This window comes from Canis aureus, chromosome 18 (genome assembly GCF_053574225.1).
Source record: "Canis aureus isolate CA01 chromosome 18, VMU_Caureus_v.1.0, whole genome shotgun sequence".
Taxonomy (NCBI): Eukaryota; Metazoa; Chordata; class Mammalia; order Carnivora; family Canidae; genus Canis; species Canis aureus.
Genome location: NC_135628.1, coordinates 48,902,969 through 48,928,916, shown reverse-complemented (window position 1 = coordinate 48,928,916; position 25,948 = coordinate 48,902,969). Strand labels below are relative to the sequence as shown.

The 25,948-nt window shown below is 34.3% G+C and overlaps 1 protein-coding gene and 1 long non-coding RNA gene across 3 annotated transcripts in view; one reads left to right on the top strand and one right to left on the bottom strand.

Annotated features, from left to right (window-relative positions):
• LOC144289000 (uncharacterized) overlaps nucleotides 1-25,948 on the bottom strand; it is a 231,355-nt gene that overhangs the window by 142,892 nt on the left and 62,515 nt on the right. The window lies entirely within an intron of this gene.
• On the top strand, nucleotides 178-2,322 carry LOC144288997 (uncharacterized). Its single transcript, XM_077857174.1, is given in 1 exon segment — nucleotides 178-2,322. A coding segment is annotated over 1 exon segment (1,848 nt). The 5' UTR covers nucleotides 178-474.

The following is a 25,948-nucleotide window of genomic DNA, read 5'->3' as shown; positions in this document are numbered from 1 at the left end:
TAGGATCTACTCTCTTAAGAACATTCAGCTGATAATTGAGCCTGGGGGTCAGAAGAGGGATTTATGGGTTGGGTCATGAGGAAGTCTGGGGTTAATACTGGGGCGGGGGTCTGCGGGAGTCAGTAATTGGAGGCTTATGCGTTCTGATGGGATGTCTGTGGGATGAGTGTTGGGTCCGAGGCCGCCCCCAAGGTGAAGCCCCACCTCAGATGTTTTCTCAAACCTCCCATCACCCTGGATCCCTCGCGTCCTCAAGGAAGAAAACGTCCTTCGAATGTGAGAGCAAACAAATCTAAAGTTTGATGTCCAGAGAGGAGCATTGATGGTTTTCCTTCCAGGTTGATTTTGAACAAGCCTGGGATAACCCTATAGGAAACTATCTACCTTTCATGGGAATACTCACTTCTTGTGAATGAGTTCAGTCTTCTCTGTGTGACCCATCCTGGGACTGAGAAGAATTTACCAGACTGGTAAATGGCTCCTAGAGATATATCAGTCCTGATTCCTCACACCTCTGCTCTTTTGGAAGAAAAACAGAAAATGACCAAGTCTCATGGTCCATTGTCATTTGAGGATGTGGCTGTAGCTTTCACCAAGGAGGAGTGGCAGCAACTGGATCCTGCTCAGAGGACCCTATACAGAGATGTGATGCTGGAGAACTTCAGCCACCTGGTCTCATTGGGACATCCAGTTTCCAAACCAGATGTCATCTCAAAGTTGGAACAAGGAGAAGAGCCATGGATCATAAAGAGAGACATACCAAATTGGATCTATCCAGAGAGGGAGAATAGACTCGAAAATCCTCAATTGGATATGCTTGGAGGTGTTTCCTTCCATAAGGAGATATTGGAAAGTGTAACAAGAGATTGTTCATTGTACTCCATTTTTAAGGTCTGGCAGGATGATGACCAGGTGGAGAGAGATCAGGAAAATCAAAACAGACTTCTCAGGCAAGTCATGGCCATCAAACATAAAACAGCTGTTGAAGAGTCTGGCTATTCATTTAAGGCATTAGGAAAACTATTTCATGACTACACAGACCTAGATGCTTCAAAACAAAGACTGTGTAAATGTAACTCATTTGAAAAGAGCTTGGAACCTAATATAAAGTTATTTCATTGTACTAGGGGTTATGCAAGAAAAAACACTGATGAGAATTTTGGATGTGGGAGTACACTTATTTCTTCCTATTCTAAACATGAAAAAAATCAGAATGGGGTGAAACACTGTGAAGGTAGTCAATGTGGAAAAATTATCAGCAATAAACAATCTCTTATTCAAAATGTGAATAATGAAACTGGAGAGAAGACCTGTGTATGCATTGAATGTGGAAAATCTTTTCTAAAAAAGTCACAACTCCTAATACATCAACGAATTCATACTGGAGAGAAACCATATGATTGTGGTACATGTGGGAAAGCCTTCAGTGAGAAGTCACATCTCATTGTACATCAGAGAACTCATACTGGGGAGAAACCTTATGAATGTTCTGAATGTGGAAAAGCTTTCTCTCAGAAATCATCCCTCATTATACATCAGAGAGTTCACTCTGGAGAAAAACCATATGAATGTAGTGACTGTGGGAAAGCCTTCTGTGAGAAGTCACCCCTCATTATACATCAGAGAATTCACACTGGAGAGAAACCTTATGAATGTAATCAATGTGGGAAGGCCTTCTCCCAGAAGTCACAGCTGGTTATACATCATAGAGCTCATACTGGAGAGAAGCCATATGAATGTACTGAATGTGGGAAAGCCTTCTGTGAGAAGTCCCACCTCATTATACATAAAAGAATTCACACTGGGGAGAAACCTTACAAATGTGCTCAGTGTGAGGAAGCCTTCAGCAGAAAGTCAGAACTCATTATACATCAGATAATTCATACTGGGGAGAAACCTTATGAATGTACTGAATGTGGGAAGACCTTCTCCCGGAAGTCACAGCTCATCATACATCAGAGAACGCATACTGGAGAGAAACCTTATAAATGCAGTGAATGTGGAAAAGCCTTCTGTCAGCAGTCACACCTCATTGGACATCAGAGAATTCACACAGGAGAAAAACCTTATGTATGTAGTGAATGTGGAAAAGTCTTCTCTCAGAAGTCCCACCTCCCAGGGCATCAGCGCATTCATACATGAGAGAAACCATATGTATGTGCTGAATGTGGAAAGGCCTTTTCCCAGAAGTCAGACCTTGTTGTACATCGGAGAATTCATACTGGGGAGAAACCCTATCGGTGTGCTGTATGTGGGAAAGCATTCATTCAGAAGTCACAACTCACTGTACATCAGAGAATTCATACAGTGGTAAAATCATAAGAATGGGCTAAGCCCAGAAAAGTCTAAGGTATCTGCACAAGCCTTAATAAATAATACAAAGCTCATGGGTTTCATTAGTTTGATGGCATCTTTACTGATAAAATTTCACAAGCAAAATAAAGTTCCTAATGTGTTTAATTTTTTTATCAGAGATAATACAGACATCTCAGTTATATAAAGAATGGGCATTTTCATTATGGGATGGATGTAAGACTTTTGAGATTTGAACTGAATGATAAATATAACAAGTTACAAATATAGCTTATTTTGAAATTAGATATTTATGATTATGTTACATAATAGGAATTGGACATGTGGTAATATTATTAACATTAGCTTAGCATAATTATGACTGTGTAGTAATTCCCCATAGAGGACATGAAGAAAGCTTGAGTCAAAAGATGCTACAACCTAGTAACTGTGCTTGGAAGGATATGTTTCTCCTAAAGGTACCTATGAAATTATTCTTTTAGATAGATGGAAAGCTGGATTGATAAGTTTCAATAAATGTAGTCTTTTTGTTAAAAAAAAAAAAGAACATTCATAGGTACCACATATCAACGCTAACTATAGTTCACCAAGTGTGCATTACATTGATGGATAATTTTAATAGAAAAAATGCATTGTTATATTTTATATTGACTGCCAATAAGTCAGTAGTCCAGTTTAAACTTACTAAGGTTTACAGTATCCTCAGGAATCATAAATGTGGCCAACATTCCATGATATCTCCCCATTGTCTATTATCTTCACAACATTAGTAATTTCAAATAAAGTGTAATGTACTAGGAATCATGGAGACTCTAAAGGAGGGGAAAGAATGGTGTAGAGAATGACAACTGTTTTTGAAAGACAGTGAGGAAATAACTTGGGAGAAGTATCCAAAATTATATTGATTTATTTCAATAGTCTTAAGTATTGAATCTATATTCCTTTAACTATATGCTCTAAATGGAAGCATACATGGAGAAATTATTCCTTTTTGGATTTTTTATGGCAAAATAGAACATATTAAATTTCTTATTTAACTACAGATAAATTAATATTTATGGTTGATTTCATTTACCTTTAACTTCTAATTCTTTTTTATTACAGTTATTTTTTAACAGAACTCAAAACAGTTAATAAAAACAGTTAAAAATAATAAAAAAGTTAATAAAAACACTTTTCCCTATAGTTTTATCTTCATTGTTAATTCTTCTTTATTATAATACATTTACTCAGGAAACTATTTCAGTGATGTAGAAGACAAACTGCCAACATTCATAGAATAATGTATTTTGTGTTACTCAGTAATCTACTCAGGGAGAATATTAATATATTAGCATCGTAAAAATATTAAAAATGGGAAACTAATAATAGAAATTCTAGATTTTAACTGATTTCAAAATTCACTAAGTATATGAAAAGAGGCTGTCAAAAGCAATTTCTACAGAATGACCAAAAATGAGCTGTAATGTTATAATGAGATAGTATAACTTCTTGTAGTAGAATAGGATTAAGAAATCACTGGAGGTTATTCTTTATCCCTCTCAAAAAAAAAAAAAAAAGAAAAAAAGAAAAAAGAAAACTAAGGAAATTGAAGCAAAACAAATTTTTAAAAAATACCTCATATGAATAGGGGTTAATGATTAGAAGTTTGACTATACAGTTTTATGAATGACATAAAATATAGTGAGGTTTTATAGGGATATGAAAATATCAAAACTTAATACTTTGAGGATGAATAATGATAATTTTTCCTTTTTTAGTTATATTTGCATTTATATATTTTTTATATTTTATTTATTTATTTTTTTAATAATAAATTTATTTTTTATTGGTGTTCAATTTGCCAACATACAGAATAACACCCAGTACTCATCCCGTCAAGTGCCCCCCTCAGTGCCCGTCACCCAGTCACCCCCACTCCCCGCCCTCCTCCCCTTCCACCACCCCTAGTTCGTTTCCCAGAGTTAGGAGTCTTCATGTTCTGTCTCCCTTTTTGATATTTTTTATATTTTAAATGTTGTATCTATTTAGATATTTTAGATAACACAAAAAAAAGAATTAAATATTGGAAACAAATATGACTTTAGTATTAAAATTATCTTTGTGTTAAGCAATATTCTTTTAATATATTCCATTCAATTCCTTATCTTTCCCATAATTTTGGTACATTCAAGAAAATAAACTCATAATTTTATATGGTATTACTTTTAGGTGATTCATACCAAATGTGATCTGATTTTTAGCAGAATAGTATTGTTATATGTGTTTCTTTGTACTTTCTATTCTCATCTCAAATTATTGCTTAAATGAGGTGTTAATCAAGTTTTCATGTGATTTTGTATGTTTATATAGCTAGTTTCCTAGCTAGCATATCACCTAGCAGATGATTTGATACATAGAAAGTATTTGGTTAGTATTTAGTAATTTAAGTTCAAAAAAAGGAAAAACAATATTTTGTAGAGAATAGGTCTAATGGTTTCAAAGTATAAGTGCCTTCTCAATTCTGTAAGTTATCACTATTCTTCATAGTAAGTAAAGGAGCAGTGAATTATCAAATATTAACTCCTCAGCACCAAGGACCAAGAATCACTTTAATTTGCCCCTTATAATAATGATGTTGAAAAATTTGTTTGACTGCTTTGTTTGATGCTAAATACTTAAGTAAACCTAGAATCTATATACACAGGAGGTTGTGATGGAAACAAAACTTACAGTTGAAAATCCTTTGATTTTACAGCTTTGGATTTCACTGTTTACAGAGCACATTTGTCATCAGCATTGGTCTATAAATGGAGCCATTTCCTACTGGTACTCTCACATTATGCCAGCTCTTATGCTTTAGAGGATTTTTGAAATCAAATTGTGAAGACTATGCTATTTCCTTTATTAATGTTCTATTCTTTGTGCTGTGCTAATTATTGTAGATGCTCTGGAATCCCTATGTTTTGGAACAGAAACTAAGATTCAAGGTGATTAAGTAGCTTGTTCAATGTCATAGAATTACTAATAATTACAGAAAATTAAGAAACAGAAAACAGAATTAACCAGCTTGTGGTTGGATAGTCTTAGATGTGATGGTCCTCAGGATCAATTTGATGGAATGAATGATGTCACAAAAGACCCAGTCACAGTCTTAAACTTTACTCTCTACGATATCTTAATTCTAAACCTAGCTTCCCTTTTGGTAAAATTATCATCATCAAAGCTCTCCAGGATTACTTACATACCTGACTAGAAAGGGAGAAAGAGGATCATTCCCCCAGTCACTAAACAAAAACATTCATTTTCACTCCGAGTCACCTTGGATCATATTAACTTTTAATTACCTTGATAAAGGGTTGGGGTTTTCAGATTATATTGGCAAAGGACTCTCTCTGAAGTTGTGATTATTGTCAATCTGCTTCAAACTTTATGTCTACAAATGGAAGAGAGATGTCCTCAAAGAAAAATCTGAAGGCTTTGGGAAATAGAGATCTGTGGGTGATTTGTATTTTTCTCTGTAGCTAGTAAATGATGACTGGATCTCCAATCTAATCTTGACCTATCTGTTCAATATAGATATATGGAGATAGATATAGATATAGATGATATAGATATAGATATAGATATAAATACAGATATATCTTCATTTTATGAACTAAATATACTAAGGAACTATCAAAAAAGTGTCTATGCCCCTGGAATTGAAGAACTTCTTAAAGAAAGGTACACATCTACTTAACCAGTTGTGAGCTTACTGGTACTTTCATAAATATACAAATGAATTTGATAATAAACACATCAGGTGCCTGGGTGGCTCATCTCGTTGAGTGGTAGACTCTTGATTTTGGCTCAGGTCATGATCTAAGGGTCTTGGGATTAAGCCCAGTTTGGTGAGTCTACTTGAAGATTCTCTCTCTCTCTCTCTCTCAATTAAATCTTTTTTAAAAAGATAATATCATTACTAATTTGTTCAGTTTTTATTCTTTATGGAATATCTTTTCATTGCATACAATATTAAATAGGAATAGAGATGAGGGAGCAAGACCTTGAAGCAGATCCAATATGTTTAATGGAAAAAAATGTGCTTTTAACATTTCTACTTATTAAGTAGTATGTAGGGAGGTCTGAAGTTTAAAGATTTTATTTATTTATTTATTTGAGAGGGAGAGACAGAGATAGTGACAGGGATAGCAAGAAAGAGCACAAGTGGGGAAGAGAGGGAGAAGCAGGCTCCCTGCTAATCAGGGGGCCTGACTAGGGACTGGATCCCAAGACTCTGAGATCATGACCTGAGCCAAAGGCAGAGCTTTAACTGACTGAGCTGCCCAGGCACTCCTGAAGGTCTGAAGTTTAAATTCACAATAATTTCAAACCAATAAGATTATTTTTAAAAAAAATATGATTTGGGGCTAAAATAGAATAGGCCCTGTCTGTCTCTCTTCCTTCTTTCTTCTCTGATGCTACACATACAGAGAAATATCTAGGATAGAAATAGGCATAGCTATGGTGTTAGTTTGGATCATAAATGTACCATTTTAAACATCAGAAAATTTTCCTAAATTAGAAGCAGACTATTGAGAAATTCCTACAAGAAATATCCACTCAGCTTCTGTTTAAGTAATTCTATGGAATCAAAGCACACTCAGATGAAGCAATCTGAAGAAAAAATTTAAAGCTATAACCCAACCAGTATAATATAAAGTATCAGGAAAGGGGAAGCCACTGAGAGTTATTAAACTGGAAATTGATGATACAATAGCATCTGAGAAGAATCCTACTAGCTGTTCAAGGTTAGAAGAACAAGAACCTAAAGAAAAGTAATCTACAAAGCTGTTGTAATGGTTCATATGTGAGTTGAAAAGTGTCTATATTTGAGTTGTTACTTCTAAGGAAGAAGGCAATGGATAAATTTATAAGACAACACTCAATATCATCTTCATAAAAAACCCAACTATTTAGAACATAAATCATGTTAAACTCCCCGGCTCAAAAGCCTCTGGTCACCTCACACTGCACCCCGGCTCAAAAGCCTCTGGTCACCTCACACTGCACTAAAAAACCCAACTATTTAGAACATAAATCATGTTAAACTCCCCGGCTCAAAAGCCTCTGGTCTCCTCACACTGCACCTCACACTAAATCAAATGTATTGCTGATTGTCTACAAGGTTTAGTATGTCCTTGCTTCTGTCAAAAATTTCTAGCACTGTTACCTTTTCTCATATAATTCTATCTCTACTGAGTTTCGCTATTCAGGAGGACATCAGGAAGGTTTGGCACTTGCTGTTTCATCTTGTGAAAAATTTTAACAAATATACACATGACTTCTTCCTTCACTTCAAACAGATCTATGTTTTCATGCCACTTTCAAATACCCAGAGTCTACTCTACCAGAAAGAACAATTCCCATCATACTCTGTCATCTCACTTCACTTTATTTATTTTAGAACATTTATTACTACATGATTTTATTTTTGCTTACTGTCTTTTTTATTCATGGGAATGCAAGTTCTATGAATGCAGGAATCTCATTTGTATGTTCATTACTATGCATGGACTATGAATGAAGCTCAATAAACATTTGCTAAGTGAATAAATGACTATGTATAGCTATGTATCTATATCTCTATGTCCATATGCATTTGTATATCTAGCTATACTTTTCTATTTTACACTTTCATATAAGTAATCTCATTTAATCTTTGTAATCTTTTATGCAATTCTATTATTATTATACCGATTTTATAAGGAAGTTTAAAAATTTGCCTACATTCGTACTAAGTTCTGAATTTCAGACTTTTTGACACCAAAGTACTTTTTAAATTATATAGTCTGAATACTCTTGAGTACCCTTAAATTTATCTTGTTGTATATTTTTACCTGATTTTTAAAGCCTGCTGAGATTTTAAATTTGCTTAAGTGTATAGTTACATAAGAAAAAAACATTTCATTTGAAAATAAATACCACCATGATATTGCTATCAAAACATCATTTTAAATAGACTTCAATATTAATACTTTATACATTATATATAAAATAATGTTTTCTAAAATAATTTTATTTTTATACATTTTTATTTAAATATACTTAAAATTTAAGTCATTTAAATTTTATTTATTTATTCATAAGAGACACAGAGATAGGCAGAGACACAGGCAGAGAGAGAAGCAGGTTCCCCAAGGAAAGCCTGATGTGGGACTTGATCCCAGGACCCCAGGATCACACCCTGAGCCCAAGGCAGATGCTCAACTACTAAGCCACCCAGACATCCCTATATGCAGGGTTTTAGACTTCTGTTTCACTAAACATTATGTAATTTCCTCCTTTGGACTAAATGTTAAACAATTTATTTTCCTTGTTTCTTTTTGTTTTTTTTAAAGATTTACTTGAGAGAGAGAGAGATAGAGAGAGAGAATACACACACATATATTCATGAGGGGGGGAGGGACAGAGGAAGAGCATCTTCAAGCAGAATCCCCCTGAGCTCAGAGCCCAATGTTGAGCTTAAGCCTCTGTCCCTGAGATCATGACCTGATTGGAAACCAAGAGTCAGACGATTTAACAACTGAGCCATGCAGGTGCCCTTCTTTGTTTCCTATCTTATGTGAGCTGTCTTTATTACTTTTTCCTTTTTCTATTACGGTTGGCATTCTGCTTACTCTCTGTCAGTTGTTCCATCTGTATAAGCAACTCCTGCTTCATTTCCACCAAGTAACCCTTTTTTAACTACATTTATTCATTTATCAGTATATTTCACTCTCATGTTTCACATATGGAAACTGATACACACATAGTTGTAAGGATTTTTTTTTTCATTTTTTGATTTTTGTTTGGTTTTGCTTTATATGATACGGTCATGTGATGCATACTCTACTTGCTTTTCTCACACAGCTCTACTTTGAAAATATTTCTCAATTGGTACAGCTCTAATTTATAATTTTAAAGGGCTGGAAAATATTTTATGGATGTAACTGATTTTATTTATCTTTTCCTTTAGTGATGGCTATTCTCCTTTCACTTATTTTCTTGTGTTTTTTCCTTGTTGTTTTATTATTCCTGCTTTTCCATCCATCCTTCCTTCCATTTTAATCTCTCTCCTTTTGTCTCTTTCATCAGTGAATAAGATATATGTCTTTATATTTGAGATTTTTTTTTCATTTCTTTCCTATGGAGTTTCTATGGAATAAATTGTCAAATGGGTTTGGGAAAACATTTTTAAAAGTTAAATTTATAGCACATATATTTACATATTTAATCATTCTATTGTAAATTTAGACTTATTTTGCAAAGTAACACTGCAACAAATATTCTGATACATAATTCTTTCTATTCTTATATATAAATAAATCCATTGTTATTTCCATAAGATATATACTATGCTTGGAAATTATAAAAAGAGTATAAATTATTTCAAAGCTCTTGTTCCTTAATGCCAAGCTATTTTGTACACTCACCTACCACTGTTTTATCAGACCAACACCATCCAGCATTTATTCATTCAACAAATATATAATGTATAACTCTCATGTGCTAGATTTAATTACTTGCTTTTCAGTCTTTTCAAATGAGATAGTAAAAATTGGTATTTTATATTTGTTCTAACATTTATCACTGACTGGATTTTTTCAAGTTTACTGCCCTGTTCCTCTATGAATGCCTTACTTATATTCTACCTTTTATTAATCTATGCATTTAACAGATATTAATTGTGCAGCTATATTGGGGCAGCCTTCCTACTTAGCATGGGAATACAGGATCAATAAGACAAATCAATTTCATGATTTCACAGAGCATATATTCCCTGGGGTTGGAAGAGGCAGAAAAATGAATAAGTAGCCAAGTAAATATCTAAAGTAAGAGTTTGGGATATAAAAGCTTACAATGGCTATTTGGCACCCAAGTAAATTTCATTTACATAATTTACACTTCCATAATTCAATGAAGAAGTCAACACTAAAAATGTTGGTTTTCCATTTGGGGTGTTAGTAAATTATAAAGTCTTGGCAGATTTGGGGGACATTGGGGCAGCCTGGGTGGCTCAGTGGTTTAGCGCATGCCTTCGGCCCAGGGCATGATCCTGGAGACCCGGGATGGGAGCCTGCGTGGAGCCTGCTTCTCCCTCTGCCTGTGTCTCTGCCTCTCTCATTCTCTCTTTCTCTCTCTCTCTCTGTATCTCTCATGAATAAATAAATAAAATCTTAAAAAAAAGATTTGGGGGACATTGGATTCTAAAAATGTATTTGATGCCTCCAACTATATTCTAAATTTTATCTATGTGTTTGAGCAGTTTCTTGAGCTACTGTTGCTGGCTGAAGTATGAGGTATATCTATCTATAACTGCTAACTCTCTGTATTAAGGGTTCTCCTAATGGAAAAACCTAGGGCACAACTTTTATTCTCTTCTGCTGAGTAAGAGGGAGCCAAATATAGAGGTTTAAAACCCCAAATTTCTAAGTAAAACATTACCCATGCTGGGGATCATTGGAAGGGTGGCATCAGCCTGTAATGAGTCCTATGTTTGGTATCCTTGCTGGTCTTTTTGACCTCAACTCATTATGAATTTTTTTGTTACCTCCAAAGTAAACAAAGCTATATTTTGAAGCTGGACCTGATTAGAAATAAAGGCTTCCTCAAGATTTTTGATGAGTGACAAAAACCTATTGTTTAGACTTTCCTCCCTCATAGGATTATTCCTAGTAAGATATCATAGCATTTGGACTTATACCCCAAAGATTTATAAAGCTGTAACTGAGCACTTTACAGGACCCACCAGCAGAAATGAAGAAACAGCAATCCTAAGAATAGACAAAATAGAAGGCAAAGAAAACTCAGAGAAATATGGAGTATTAAGAGAGAATTCAATCACAAAATAAAACAAATATTTTATGTTTAAAATACCCACATTGAAAAAATTAGTAGATGAATAATGGGATTGCCATTATTTAGGTCTGTTTGTGGCCTGAACAATCAATGAAAGAAACATTTTTATACATAAGAAAAATTAAAAGTGTTGTAATCAAGAGAGAAAAGCAAGTGTCCTAGAAGACTAATGCAGAGGATAAAACATGGAACAAATGGAAGATAAAAATTAATTAAAGATAGTATTTCTATGAACTAAAGACTTGAATTCATAGAATGAAAACAGTCTCAAATTTTCAGAAGAAAGAGGAGAAAAGAACACCTAGATACACAATACAAAGATTCCTTACTTCAGTATGATAATATCTTACAATTTTTTTCAGATCTTTAAATTTTTAAGGTTTTCTTTTTAAAGATTTATTTATTTATTTGAGAGAGACTGAGAGAGCATGACCAGAGAAGCAGACTCCCAGCTGTGCAGGGAGCCCAATATGGGACTTGATCCCAGGACCCTGAGATCACAATCTGAGCTGGGGGCTCAGCTTAGCCCTTAACCGACTGAGCCACCCAGGCACACTCTTTCAGATCTTTTTAAATGAAGAGAATGAAACTCATTATTCTCATCTATGACACTAAAAATTAAAGACATTGAAATGACATGTAAAGACAACTACTAAATGAAAAGAGACCAAAATTTTTTACCTAACAAAGGCAACTGTTCCCTGTCATAAAAAAGAGAGTGGAAAAAGGCATACATAGAGTCATAGCATGTATGCCATTTAGAGTAAGAAGCATGAGTCTTAAGAAATATTTAGGCGAATTCCCTAAACAATAACAACAACAAAATGATCAGACCTCTTAGATTAGGAAGATAAAGAGAATAGGTTACCATGGGTAGCAATACATACCACTTAATCTACATAGATGACTAGGAGTGTTTAATTTGAGTTCTGAATTAGGATTCTTGAAATGGATGCTCTACTATTTTTCCTTACAAAGGTCAAATTTATAATTACTGGAAAATTTTAAAAGGTTTTAAGTATTAAACATTTAAAATTAGAGATGCATGCATAATTTCTAATGAAACTTTTAGAGATTTTGCAGTTTGTCTAATATTTAGTAAGAATACATTTATCAATTATTACTTTTATTTTTATATTTACCACATAATTCAACCAAGTAGTTGTACACTTATACAAAATAGACATAGAACAATCTATAGCCAAATATTTATTTCTCTTATTTCAAAAGAATCCCTAAATGTATATAAAATGTTTATCATTTCACTGTATGAAATTCCAAGTTCACAAATGAATAACAAAAACAAAATTATGACTGACTTGTTTTTATACTATTTTCATTTTTTTCAGATAAATGCAATTTATTTTTATTTAGGTATGATTGGTTTTATTTATTTATTTATTTATTTATTTATTTATTTATTTTATTTTATTTTTTATTGGTGTTCAATTTACCAACATACAGAATAACCCCCAGTGCCCGCCACCCATTCACTCCCACCCCCCGCCCTCCTCCCCTTCTACCACCCCTAGTTCGTTTCCCAGAGTTAGCAGTCTTTACGTTCTGTCTCCCTTTCTGATATTTCCCACACATTTCTTCTCCCTTCCCTTATATTCCCTTCCACTATTATTTATATTCCCCAAATGAGTGAGAACATATAATGTTTGTCCTTTTCCGACTGACTTACTTCACTCAGCATAATACCCTCCAGTTCCATACACGTTGAAGCAAATGGTGGGTATTTGTCATTTCTAATAGCTGAGTAATATTCCATTGTATACATAAACCACATCTTCTTTATCCATTCATCTTTCGTTGGACACCGAGGCTCCTTCCACAGTTTGGCTATCGTGGCCATTGCTGCTATAAACATCGGGGTGCAGGTGTCCCGGCGTTTCACTGCATCTGTATCTTTGGGGTAAATCCCCAGCAGTGCAATTGCTGGGTCGTAGGGCAGGTCTATTTTTAACTGTTTGAGGAACCTCCACACAGTTTTCCAAAGTGGCTGCACCAGTTCACATTCCCACCAACAGTGTAAGAGGGTTCCCTTTTCTCCGTATCCTCTCCAACATTTGTGGTTTCCTGCCTTGTTAATTTTCCCCATTCTCACTGGTGGGAGGTGGTATCTCATTGTGGTTTTGATTTGTATTTCCCTGATGGCAAGTGATGCGGAGCATTTTCTCATATGCATGTTGGCCATGTCTATGTCTTCCTCTGTGAGATTTCTGTTCATGTCTTTTGCCCATTTCATGATTGGATTGTTTGTTTCTTTGGTGTTGAGTTTAATAAGTTCTTTATAGATCTTGGAAACTAGCCCTTTATCTGATACGTCATTTGCAAATATCCTCTCCCATTCTGTAGGTTGTCTTTTAGTTTTGTTGACTGTATCCTTTGCTGTGCAAAAGCTTCTTATCTTGATGAAGTCCCAATAGTTCATTTTTGCTTTTGTTTCTTTTGCCTTCGTGGATGTATCTTGCAAGAAGTTACTGTGGCCAAGTTCAAAAAGGGTGTTGCCTGTGTTCTTCTCTAGGATTTTGATGGAATCTTGTCTCACATTTAGATCTTTCATCCATTTTGAGTTTATCTTTGTGTACGGTGAAAGAGAGTGGTCTAGTTTCAATTGAGGTAAACATTAGAGGAAAATAAGCTTAAGCACTACTATTTTATTATTTAGGTGCCTTAGGAATTTGTGAGAGTTAGTGAACTATATTAAATAACAATATAATTTAATAATGTATTATTATCAGTTTTGAATTTATTATTTAAGAAGGGTATGTAGAATCCAAAGAGAGTTGCAATATTCATTAACATAATGTTTTATAAACAAGAACCTGAATAAACCACAAATTTGGCTTAAGAGAGGTCTTCAAAACCAATATTCTGCTCTGTATATCTATCAGGGAGGAGCTCTGGTGATTTTGAGATAGACCACACTACAAAAAGTTTTAACAGATATTCCAGTACTATGGTCATAGATAGAGACAGAAGTAAAAGGGGGGAAAAAAAAAAGGATTCTGAAAATTCTTCTAAAACCATGAAATAACAGATGACACAATTACCAATGTACAAATAATTTGCTGGAATAGATGAATGAGAAAATCAAAAATAGATGTGTTGCTGGTCTTCTAATAATGGAGAGAAATAGCAACAAGTATTAGTGACTCAATCCTTTGGAGAATGGAATTCAGAGGTCAAGAGATGAACTCAGTATGAAGACAGGGTAAAGAAAATTCTCAATCACAGCAGTAGGGATTCAAATGAAAGTAGGGGAAACAAACATCCCCTTGATATTTAGCAAGCTAATGGCTGCCTACATTGCCATTTATATTCCTGTGTTATAGCTGAACCTCCAATTAATCAAAGTTAAGTGAAACCATTAGAAAGAATGACAGCTGCAGGGATAAAAAGCAAGGAAATATTGAAAATAATCTGAAAGTAGGTGTCCCATCTTTTTACATTTCATCTGAAATTTTGACATACTACTGGCATATAGATAGAAGTAAGTGGGTGTGCTAGTAAAGAGAAATAGGGAAAGAAAGAAAAGCATGAAAATAGCAATTTCAAAAAAAAACCCCACTTAATCATAGGTTGGTGATGTTCAGCATATTTCTACGTGTTTGTTAGCCATTTCTTTGGACAACACTTGGGGATCCATAGCCCCTGTTCCTCTATCAGACATAAGATGTGATACACCATACGTAAAGTTGACAGTGGCCAATTGTTTAATTATTGGGTTCTCTGCCCATTTTTAAAGATAGTTTGTTTGACGTTGTATTGTGTAAGTTCTTTGTATATTTGGAATTTTAACTCCTTTTCAGATTTGTCAAAATATTTTTTCCTATTCAGTAGGTTGCCTTATCATTTTGTTGATAGTTTCCTTCACTGTACAGAAGCTTTTTATTTTGGTTTGGTTCCAATAGTTTCTTTTTGTTTTTGTTTCCCTAGCCTGAGGAGACATATCTAGAAAAATGTTTCTACAGTCAATGTCAAAAAAGTTACTGCCTGTGTTCTCTTCTAGGAGTTTTATGGTTTCAGGTTTTATATTTAGACCTGAAATTCTCTAATTCTCTAACTCATTTTGAGTTTATTTTCGCACTTGATGTAAGGAAGTGGCCTAGCCTTGTTGTTTTGCATGCAGCTGTTAAATTTCCACAGCACCATTTATTAAAGACATGGTCTTTCCCCCACTGTATATTCTTGCCTCCTTTGTCATAGATTAATTAATGATACAGGTGGTTTTATTTCTGAACTTTTTTATCCCGTTCAATTGATCACGGCATCTATTTCCATGCCAGTACCATACTACTTTGATTTCTACAGTTTTGTAGTATATCTTGAAATCTGGGATTGTGAAACCTTCAGTTTTGTTCTTCTTTCACACTATTGTTTGAGTTCTTTTGTGGTTTTATACAAATTTTAAGGTTATTTATTCTAGTTCTTTGAAAAATGTTGAAACTATTTGGATAGGGATTGCATTAAATCTGTAGATGGCTCTGGGCACTAATGTTAATTCCTCTAATCCATGAGCATGGACTATCTTTCCATTTGTCAATGTCATCATCAATATCTTCGATCACTGTTTTACGGTTTTTAGAGCATTGGTCTTTCACTGTTTTGGTTAATTTTATTCCTAGATATTTATTCCCTTTGATAGAATTATAAATGGAATTATTTTTTAATTTCTCTTCCTGATACTCCATTATTATTGTATAGATATGCAGTTGATTTCTGTATATTAGTTTTGTATCCTGTAACTTTACTGAATGAATTCATTTATTACTTTAAAAGGGGTTTTGGTGGAGTATTTAGGGTTTTTCTACATATGGTATTATGTCGTCTGCAAATAACAGGTAAAGACTTCCTCCTTACTAGTATGATGCCTTTTATTTCCTTTTCTTCTCAGAAATTTCAGAATTCCAGTACTATATTAAGTAAAAATGGCCAAAGTGGATATTCTCATTTTGTTCCTTATCTTAGATGAAAAGCTCTGAGTTTTTCATCATTGAGTATGATGTTAGCTGTGGGTATTTTACATAAGGGCTTTATTATGTCAAGATATTTTCCTTTAAACACACTTTGTTGAGAGTTTTATCCTGAATGCTGAGATTTTTCAAATACTTTTTCTTCATCGATTAAGATGATCATATAATCTTGATTCTCTATTTTGCTCATGTGATATATCATGTTTGATTTGTGAATATTGAACCATCCTTGCATCCTTATAATAAATCCCACTTGATTGTAATGAAATATCCCTTTAATGTATTATTAAATGTGGTTTATTAATATTTTGTTGAGGATTTTTGCATCCACGCTTCATCTGACATACTGGCATATAATTTTCTTTTCTTTTTTTGATAGTGTCTTTTTCTGTTGTTGGCATTAGGGTAATGCTGGTCTCATAAAATGTATTTGGAACCTTTCTTTCCTCTTCTATTTTTTGGAATATTTTGGGAATAATAGATATTAACTTGTCTTTAAACGGCTACTGTGGGGGATCCCTGGGTGGCTCAGGGGTTTGGCACCTGCCTTTGGCCCAGGGCACGATCCTGGAGTCCCTGGATCAAGTACCACATGGGGCTTCTGGCATGGAGCCTGCTTCTCCCTCCCCCTGTGTCTCTGCCTCTCTCTCTCTCTCTCTCTATCATAATAAAAAATAAATAAATAAATCTTTAAATGTCCAGTGTGAATCTTTCTGGTCCTGGACTTTTGTTTGTTGGTAGTTTTTTGACTACCAATTCAATTTTGATTGTTAGATTTCTCATTTTTTTTCCTGATTCATTTTTGGAAGATTAAGCAGGAAATATTCTCATTGTTTCAGCAGTAAAAACCGCTAAAGAAAATGCTGATCTAAATCCCAATAATAATAAATAATGCCATATTTGCTCTTACTCTGAACAGTAATTAAACAATTGCCACTGTCAACTTTACATATGTTGTACCACATCTTATGTCTAATAAAGAAACAGGGGCAATTCCCAAGTGTTTTTCAAGATGAAGGTATTAGCTCTCATCTGGTGCAGTAAAACTATATGAAAAGTGATGTGTGTGAGCCCACTTTCTTTGATTTTATGTATGGAAATGTCAGAAGGAATACTGTGCTCTGTTGCAAATCATTGCAAAAGTGTTTGTGGACGTATTTGATAAATGGAGATATGCAGTGTCATTATTTGAATTAAAAGATTTTGATCCTCTATGGATTATTTATTGCTTTATTTAAGCTAGTTTTCAAAGGTAATATTTTAAAACTCAGACAGCCTAGAGCATTGTATAATTTACAAAGTGTGGGTAACATCTAAACTATCATACAAACCAGACATGTATGTAACAAACCATATAACTTAAACTGCTTGAACCCAAGTACATTCACTAGTATGGCAACTTCATCTATCCACAGGGCTCCTGGAAGGTAGAAGTCAGTACTGAGGTCAAGAAGTCCACGTACTAAGAGAAGTATCTCAGACACTGTTTTAAAGCTAGTACAGGGATCCCTGGGTGGCGCTGCAGTTTAGCGCCTGCCTTTGGCCCAGGGCGTGATCCTGGAGACCCGGGATCGAATCCCACGTCGGGCTCCCGGTGCATGGAGCCTGCTTCTCCCTCTGCCTATGTTTCTGCCTCTCTCTCTCTCTATGACTCATAAATAAATAAAAAATTAAAAAAAAATAAAGCCTAGTATAGTTCTCAGCTGATTTTTTTTTTTTTTTGCAAGTTTGATAAGGCAGTTTCCCAGCTCACAGAAGCTTATAAATAGTAAATAAGATGGATTGGGAAGAACTCAGTAGCTGCTGGTGGTAAACAGATCAAAGTGATATGGGGGAGATGTAGGATGATTAATGAAACAGTCTTGCTCTTTAGAAGCTCACTACTTAGATAAGGATACCTTTACTGTGAATGAAAGTAATTACTAAAATCAAAACACACAAAAAGGTCATTTTTCGGAAAGGCAAAAAGATTAATATTTTCAACATGTTTCAAAGAGTTTACATGCTCTTGAGACCTTTGTTCTTTTGCTGTTCATTATAACATTTGATAGTTTTAAAGATACCTTACCTCATTAAGATAAGACTAACATATTTATTCACAAATATTTAAGTAGACACATACTGGGAAAATCTATAAATGCTGGGTTATTTTTTAAAATAAAGATAAGCTTTTAAAAAATAAATTTATATCAGCAATAAAATTACCTTATATACAAGCCTATTCTGTAACAATGTTGGTTAGGAGTCTTTATGGTAATTTAAAAGAATTTTGGTACCTCCAAAGCTATGGCAAAAGATAATAGAAATTTTTATGAATCTATTACTGTACTTCTAATTATTTCAGTGTTATGGAAGATAAGCAAGAAAGACTATTATGCTTTGAAGTTATGAGAAACAGTCCTTAGGATTTAGCAAGTAGATTTAATTAGCTCATATACAGGGTAGCTTCGTTGAACTCATCAAAAATAGTTAACATTTACCTATTTGGTTATTGCGGACTATATGCTACTCTCAGCTCTCTTAATTGTTGTGGTAGTGAAGAAAAGCAGATAATATCAGGTAAAACTGTGCTTTCAGTAATCACTTTAGGCTTTTAGACTATTTAGATTTAAACTTCTTTACCTTTGTGTGTGCTTTGTTGCCCATAATCAATGAGATGAGGACAAACAGGCTTTTATTGGTCCCTTAAATAAATAACCATGGACCTAATCATATAATAACTTATGCAAGAAAATAAAAGGGCTCTTAAGTCCTTCTACAAAAAGCACAAAGCAAGCAGAATATTTCAAAGAGATTTTGAAGGTAAGATTCAGGAAAATATTACTGAGATGAAAGTAATATGGAATAATCTATATCTTAGGAAAATCTAGCAACAGATTAAAACATAGGAAAGGCCGCAGTTATTATAGTAGCAAGCACAGTTCACTTGTCCTGAAAATATGACCTGAAAAACAGCCTTGGCAGTAAAATAAAAAAGTAAGCATGAGAAACAACAGAATTTCTGATGTGGGAAAATTTGCTGATTAGATGAATCAAAAAGGTGGAGAGTAGCAGATGATTATCAAAGTTTATAGCCAGATTTTCAACATTCTCAATAGGTGTTGCTGGAGTAGAATTACAGTGTAATTACAATGCTTAAAGTTTTACTGCTGTTATTGTGGTTTTTATAGTTGGTTAGGTTCCATTTAGTTGGGGAGAATACTGTCACTGGTCTTGAATGCTAATTTTGAACAAAAGCTCTGTATATTGTCTTCATCCTGATATGTGAGCACTCATCTCATAATTTTTTCTACCTGAATCTCTTTTTGCTTCTTGAAACACATAAAAGCATTTAAATTGTTCTCTTTGTTCTCTTAAATTTCCCTTGGTAAGAAAGAATTATCTTACTGCTGGTTTGGGATAGTCCATGTTTAAGCTATGAGTACCTGGAATCCTGCTACTGATTGGATGTGCTTCTGGACGAATGGGCTACTTATTGATATAAAATGTACTGTTCAACATTTGAAATGCCTTTGGTAGCATAGAGGGCTAGTTTGTTTATTGACTTATTGCTTGCACAAATCTTTAACTAGCCTGTCCTGCTTACGTGACCAGTGACTGTGAGAGACCACAGTGGGAGAACTGCTTGACTTCCCTGCAATCAAGATTCCTGTGATAAACTGAATAATAGCCCCCTAAAGATACCCACATGGTAATCCCTGAACACTAGTTATGTTACTTTATATGGCAAAAAAGAAGAAAAGAAAAAAGGGATGCCTGGGTGACTCAGTGGTTGAGTGTTTGCCTTTGGCTCAGGGCGTGATCCCAGAGTCCTGGGATCAAGTCCCACTTTGGGCTTCTTACATGGAGCCTGCTTCTCCCTCTGCCAATGTCTCTGTTTCTCTCTCTCTCTGTGTGTCTCTCATGAATAAATAAATAAAATCTTAAAAAAAAGAAAGAAAAAATTAGAAATGTGATTATGCTAAGTATCTTGAGATTGAGACATCATCTTGGACAACACAAATGAGTACAATCACATATATTCTTATAAGATGAAGGTAGAGGAATATTTGAGGACAAAAGAAGAGAAGGCCATGTGACCACAAAGACAAAGATTGGAGTGACACAGTCACTTTGGGCAACCTATTTATCCATTAGTAGCCAAGGAATGGCAGTCACCAGAAGCTGAAGGGGCAAGGACCAGATTATCTCTTAGAGCCTCCATAAGGAGCATAGCCCTTGCTGAAAACCTGACTTTGACCCAGTGAAGCTGACTTCAGAATTTTGACTTTCAGAACTGTAAAATATCACATATTTTGTTGTTTCAAGGCACCAGGTCAGTAGTAATTTGTTGTAGCAGATACTTGAAACTAATACAGCTACCCACACACATCTAGATGGTTTGTAGTCTAGAGACAAAGTGCATTGTATGAGTGAGAAATGTTCCAGGGGAGTCAAGCTTCAAGTATTCTGGGCCTGTCACTTTGGACCTGTGCTTTCCTTCTATTCTGTACAGTGTCATTTGCCTTTCTTAGAACCTCATGCAGAGGTTCATGAGTTCTGTCAATTATATGACCTGTGTAATCTCTGCAGTTCACACTATGGTGTTTTTTGTAATTATTCCTGACTCAATAATTTAAGTAATGGCTGAGGCTTGTGGGAGGAAGAAAGAGAAGGGCATCAGGAGTGAGAAACCAGCATGGCCAAGATGGCTTCAGGGTGGTCCCTGCTGTGCAGACACTGAAAAGCATATGGATGCCACTTACCGGTAGTGATCCCAGGTCTGGGGAATGTCTACATTAACCACATTATAATGGACAGGAGGTCTTAGCTGCTTTTGTCTTTTGCAACAAAAATGTAAGGAACCTAGAGCTAGTCCAAGAATGCTGGAACCAGAGAATTACCACAGGTGATTCAGTGTATGTGTGGAAAGGCAATTCATTTCCAAAAGGGAGTTGGTAAATATTTGTTTCAATAAAAATGATTCCTGTTAGATGTGTAGTAAATAAAATAATTATCCAGGTCATAGGAGAAGAGATTTAGTTGTTTTTTGAAAGATGGAATCTTTATTAGTGATTCCTTTCTGTCCCCCTGTTGAAACGGATTTTGCATTGGAAGAATGAAGCTCTTGTCCCGTGTTAGATGCTGTCAAATGTTTGTCAGACTTGCTCAGGACCCTTACTTATATTCACCTCTTACAGAGGTGCAGAGAAAAGGAGTCAATTCTAGTAAGCTAAGCTATAGAAAAGTAGAAGTATGTAACACATAGCCTAAAACAACAACGGAAACCACCCAACTTTCTGTAGATATTAAAAAATATATTCCTTACAAGGCTATTGAAACCCTGTGACTGCAACCAATTTAGAACTACTTTTATGACAGTGTGGTAGTTACTCCTAATCCATCTCTTTTTTTTTTCCAAAAGTGATAGTTGATGCTATGTTAAAATTGGCACCAGCTCCTTCTATGACTTTGTTTTGATATTAGTTGTCATCTCGTCAGTTCATCTTTATTTCCTTGTCATAAACTTTTCAGTTGTTCTTTTTAACTAGAATTCCATAATTTAAATCCATTAAGAAGTTAAGTTTCCAAGATAGATTTATCTATCAAAATAATTAACAGACCAATTGTTTAGCCCTCAAAACATATTTTCCTGATGAAAAACTATATTGTGAGTGATAGTTACATTCTCAGCCTATTTAATCCATAATACAGCCTTATTTTCAGGCACGTTAAATAAAAGGCAAAAAAAATGTAACATCACTTTTTAAGTATCATAAAATGTATGGAAATATAGAATATATTAAAATAATTGAGAGAACATTTTTCTGACATTTTCTTTTCTTAACGCTTCATTAAAGTCTAATTGACGTACAAAACCTGCCCATATTTAATATGTAAAACTTCATAGCTGAATGCATACATAGTGAAGCAATCGCTATCGTCCATATAATAAAAATATCCCTCATCACCAAAAGTTTACTTGTATATGTATGTTGTAAGAGCACTTAACATGAGATCTAACCTCTTAACAATTTTTAAGTGCATGATAGTTGTTGACTGTACACCCTTTGCTGTACAGCACATCTCTAGAACTAATACATCTTGCATAACTGATACTTTATACCAAATGACTTTTCCCTGTGTGTAAGGACGAATCATGCCAAATTGCCTTGAGTGGGGCTGAAAAATGAAAAAAGGATTTGAATTATTCAGAAAAAAGGAAAAAAATAATAAAATGGGTAAAAATGTACCCACTGATGGTTGATTAAATATATTACGGAAAGGGAAAGAAAGTGAATCTAAAATTCTAAGGGATTACTGTAAGAGATCAAGTGGTCTAGTGTTTCGCCAACTCCTCAAACTAAAAGAACCACTAAAGAGTCATTTAATTTATGCTAGCCTTAAGGTTTTAAAATTCTGATCATAATAAAGATAAATCTACAATCCCTTAAGAGCTAGTTCTAAATAAAATAGTGTTCAGTAAAGGAGAAGATTATGATTCTAAGTGAAGGAAGGGCCAAGATCTCTTGGCACTCCTCCATCAGAGGACCAGGGGTACTCTGCATTGATAAGGTTAAAATGACTGGAGGATTTGTTGAATCCTGATACATGGTAAATGGCTATATCTAAACTTGCTAAAATAAAGCTAAAAAGCAATATTTCAATTAGCAGGATTTGGTAAAACAATTGTAGGCAGTTTGCATTATGAAAGCATGGTTCAAAATAGAAAATTATAATTAAAGCTTTATATGGTTCTTACCCCTACCTGAATGTTCTTTTAGAATAAATGTGATGCCTGCATGGTGAATTCTTCATGTGTGAAAATCATCCACGAAAAAAAATGTAATGCAAATTTACTTTTTGATTTTAATCATGCATGCTTGATGGAAATATCTAGGATTACCTAAGTCCACTCAAGTCTTTCATTTATAACAACATCAGTATCTGAGGGCACCAGACAATGTTGGTTTTAATTAAGAATCTGTAATATACAAGTATATTCATACCCATAAATCCCTTTTGTATCATCCCATATGATCTGTAAAAATAACTGATAGATCCTAGAGGCATATTGTAGATTGATGGTCTTAATAAAGTAATTCCTATGTCCCCTCAATAACACTGACCATGTTTGATTGGTACTAACAACTCAAACTGTGAGATATGCTACAGGACATTAATATTCTCTAATCATTTTGGCTAATGTTGTCTTTTCAATTTCTATTTTGAAAGAAAGCTTTGGCTAGTTGGGTCAGTTTGAATTTATGTAGTATGGAATTCAGTACACAAATATTACTTTCCCACAAGGATATTTAAATTATCTTGTTTACTACCTCAACTTGGCAAGAAGTGATTGAGATTTGATTGAACTGGAGAATATTTTTCTTCCCTTGATGATATAATGTTGATATCTCAGTCTGAAGACAAATTTAAAACTAAAGTGTGAATATTCAATAGTCCTATAACTAGATAGGATATCTGAATAATCCAAATAAAGTACAGAGCCAGAGAAACTGGAGAAATTCTTATGTACAACTTAGACAAAAGCTACAAGAGACAAAGATCTGTCTCTCAAACACCAGTAATAAGTTATTGTTCTTGCCAGTTCAAAAAGCAAAGCAAGAATATTAGAGATTAATTGAATCATCTGGTTTTTGGAGAATTCACAGACCACATTTTATTAATCTCTATTTCCAAATTTACCAGAGAATAAAAACTGAATTTGCATGCAGTGCAAAGGATAGAAGACTCTCAGAGTTCCAAAGAGCTGTAGCACAATGATGCTTTCTGGGTCCTTCTGATTCCCTATTCTCAAATGATACTGAAGTGCCTCTACAACATTGACATGCTGACTGGAACCCTTAGGAAAAGCCCCAAACATACAAGTAATAGCTCTTGAGATTCTGAAACTTACTTAACACAGCTTCCAGATAACACTGCTTTTGAAAGACAATTTTGGTCTACTTCTGAATATTAGTTGCAACTGATTCAATTAAGAAAGCCATAAGATTATCTTGAGAACTGAAATATCCATTGTTTCTTAATTTATGTTAGATCATCATTCCAACAGAGAAGGATATATAGCAGAAGAGGTTCCTTATTAAATTAAATGACATATTCAAGAATGTATGTCAGGGGACCACTGCAAGTATCCATTTCACACATGAATAGATGATTGCTATGCCATTGAGCCCACAACTCACCCCCTTCAAGAGTTTTCTAACCCCATAGCTGAATGGGCCAATCTCTATAATTAGTTTTTGGATGATGCCAAGTATTCATCAGGGTTTAAGGACAATAGCTCAAGAGTGGACAGTGGATCACAGGCACTCAGCCTGGAAAACAGCTGCTTTACAGTGCACCCACTGTCATGTGTCAATGGAAAGGATAGATCTGCTGACTAAGTAGAATTAACATTAGTAAGTTTGTGGCATCAAATAAACAAAATAATGACAATGTTAACATGGTATGGCTTTAATGATTTCTTGAGCAGTAGCCAGTGGACTGGCAATAAGATCTGAACGTAGGGCTTTGGTGGACTGGAAGATAAAAGGAACTTCAGATGGGGTGCTATGTTATGGAAGTTCTTATAAACTTGAAAGGAAAAATGAAATATGCCATATGAGAGCAAATCTTACTCCAGGATGTGGTCCTTTTCCCACATAGAATGTTTTTGTTCTAGCTGGATTCTGGAGTCTCAAAGAAGTATTAATAGAATCTTTCTACCCTGGCTTCACTAGACGCCAACATCCTCTAAGACTCTTTGACCTTTCTTGTCTTGGTTCTGTTCTCAAAACTCTATTCATCATTTTTTTTGTAAGCATCATATAGATTTCCCCTGTGTACACAGAACTCAGCCTTGTCAGTACTACTGCTTTCAAAAAAGATGATTTCAGTATTTTTCATAGCTTTTCTAGTTCTTCCATGTAGAAGATGTCACCAGGCCTATATCCTACCCTAGAGCAAAAATCTCTTTAAGCTGGGTTTAGCTTTTCAAATGATATTCTCTCTAGTTCTGATATTAAGATTTTCTAAGGTGATATTACTTCTCACTTGCTTGATTTATCATTCATTTTTTCCCCCACAGAGCTCACAAGTCTATTCTTTTTAAATCTCCTAATTTTTAACTTTTCACCACTGTTTTCACCTCTAAGACACAGTGTATCCTTATAGTTTTGTATTCTTAATAAGTTTACATTTGCAAGTGTGTAAACTTAATACATCCTTAAATTAAAATCATGCAGGGGAGCATCCATATTTATAGTCTAAGTTTAATTTAGCAATTTCGTAATTTCATCAAAAAAGTTACCATATTAATATTTTGTTCTAGACCAACGTCTGAAAAGAAAATGTTCATTTGATCTGGGAAAAACAATATAAAAATGTAATTATATATGTATATATAATATATTACATGTGTAATCATATATATGTGTATATATTATGTAATAATATGGCATCTGAATTTTATAGAATTTGCTTTTAGTGTATGTGTCATCTACTTGCCTATATATTCATGACTACTTATAACTACATATTTAGTAGTATTCTAAGGATCCTAATCTTTGTTTAAATGCTATTTTGATAAAATCATGTCTTTTCATTTGTAATTTTCCACTTGCTTTCTTCTTCTTTATGCTGGTGGGAAGCTTTATGCTCATTGTCATAAGAGAGGAATGTTAGAACTGAAAAGAAGAAAGAGCTTATAGATGTCTTTGCATTTATTTTTAAAAACTTAAACTCTTAGGAGAAGAGAACTGTCAGGTACATAATGAACATGTTGAAAAAACAAAAGAAATATATATGTG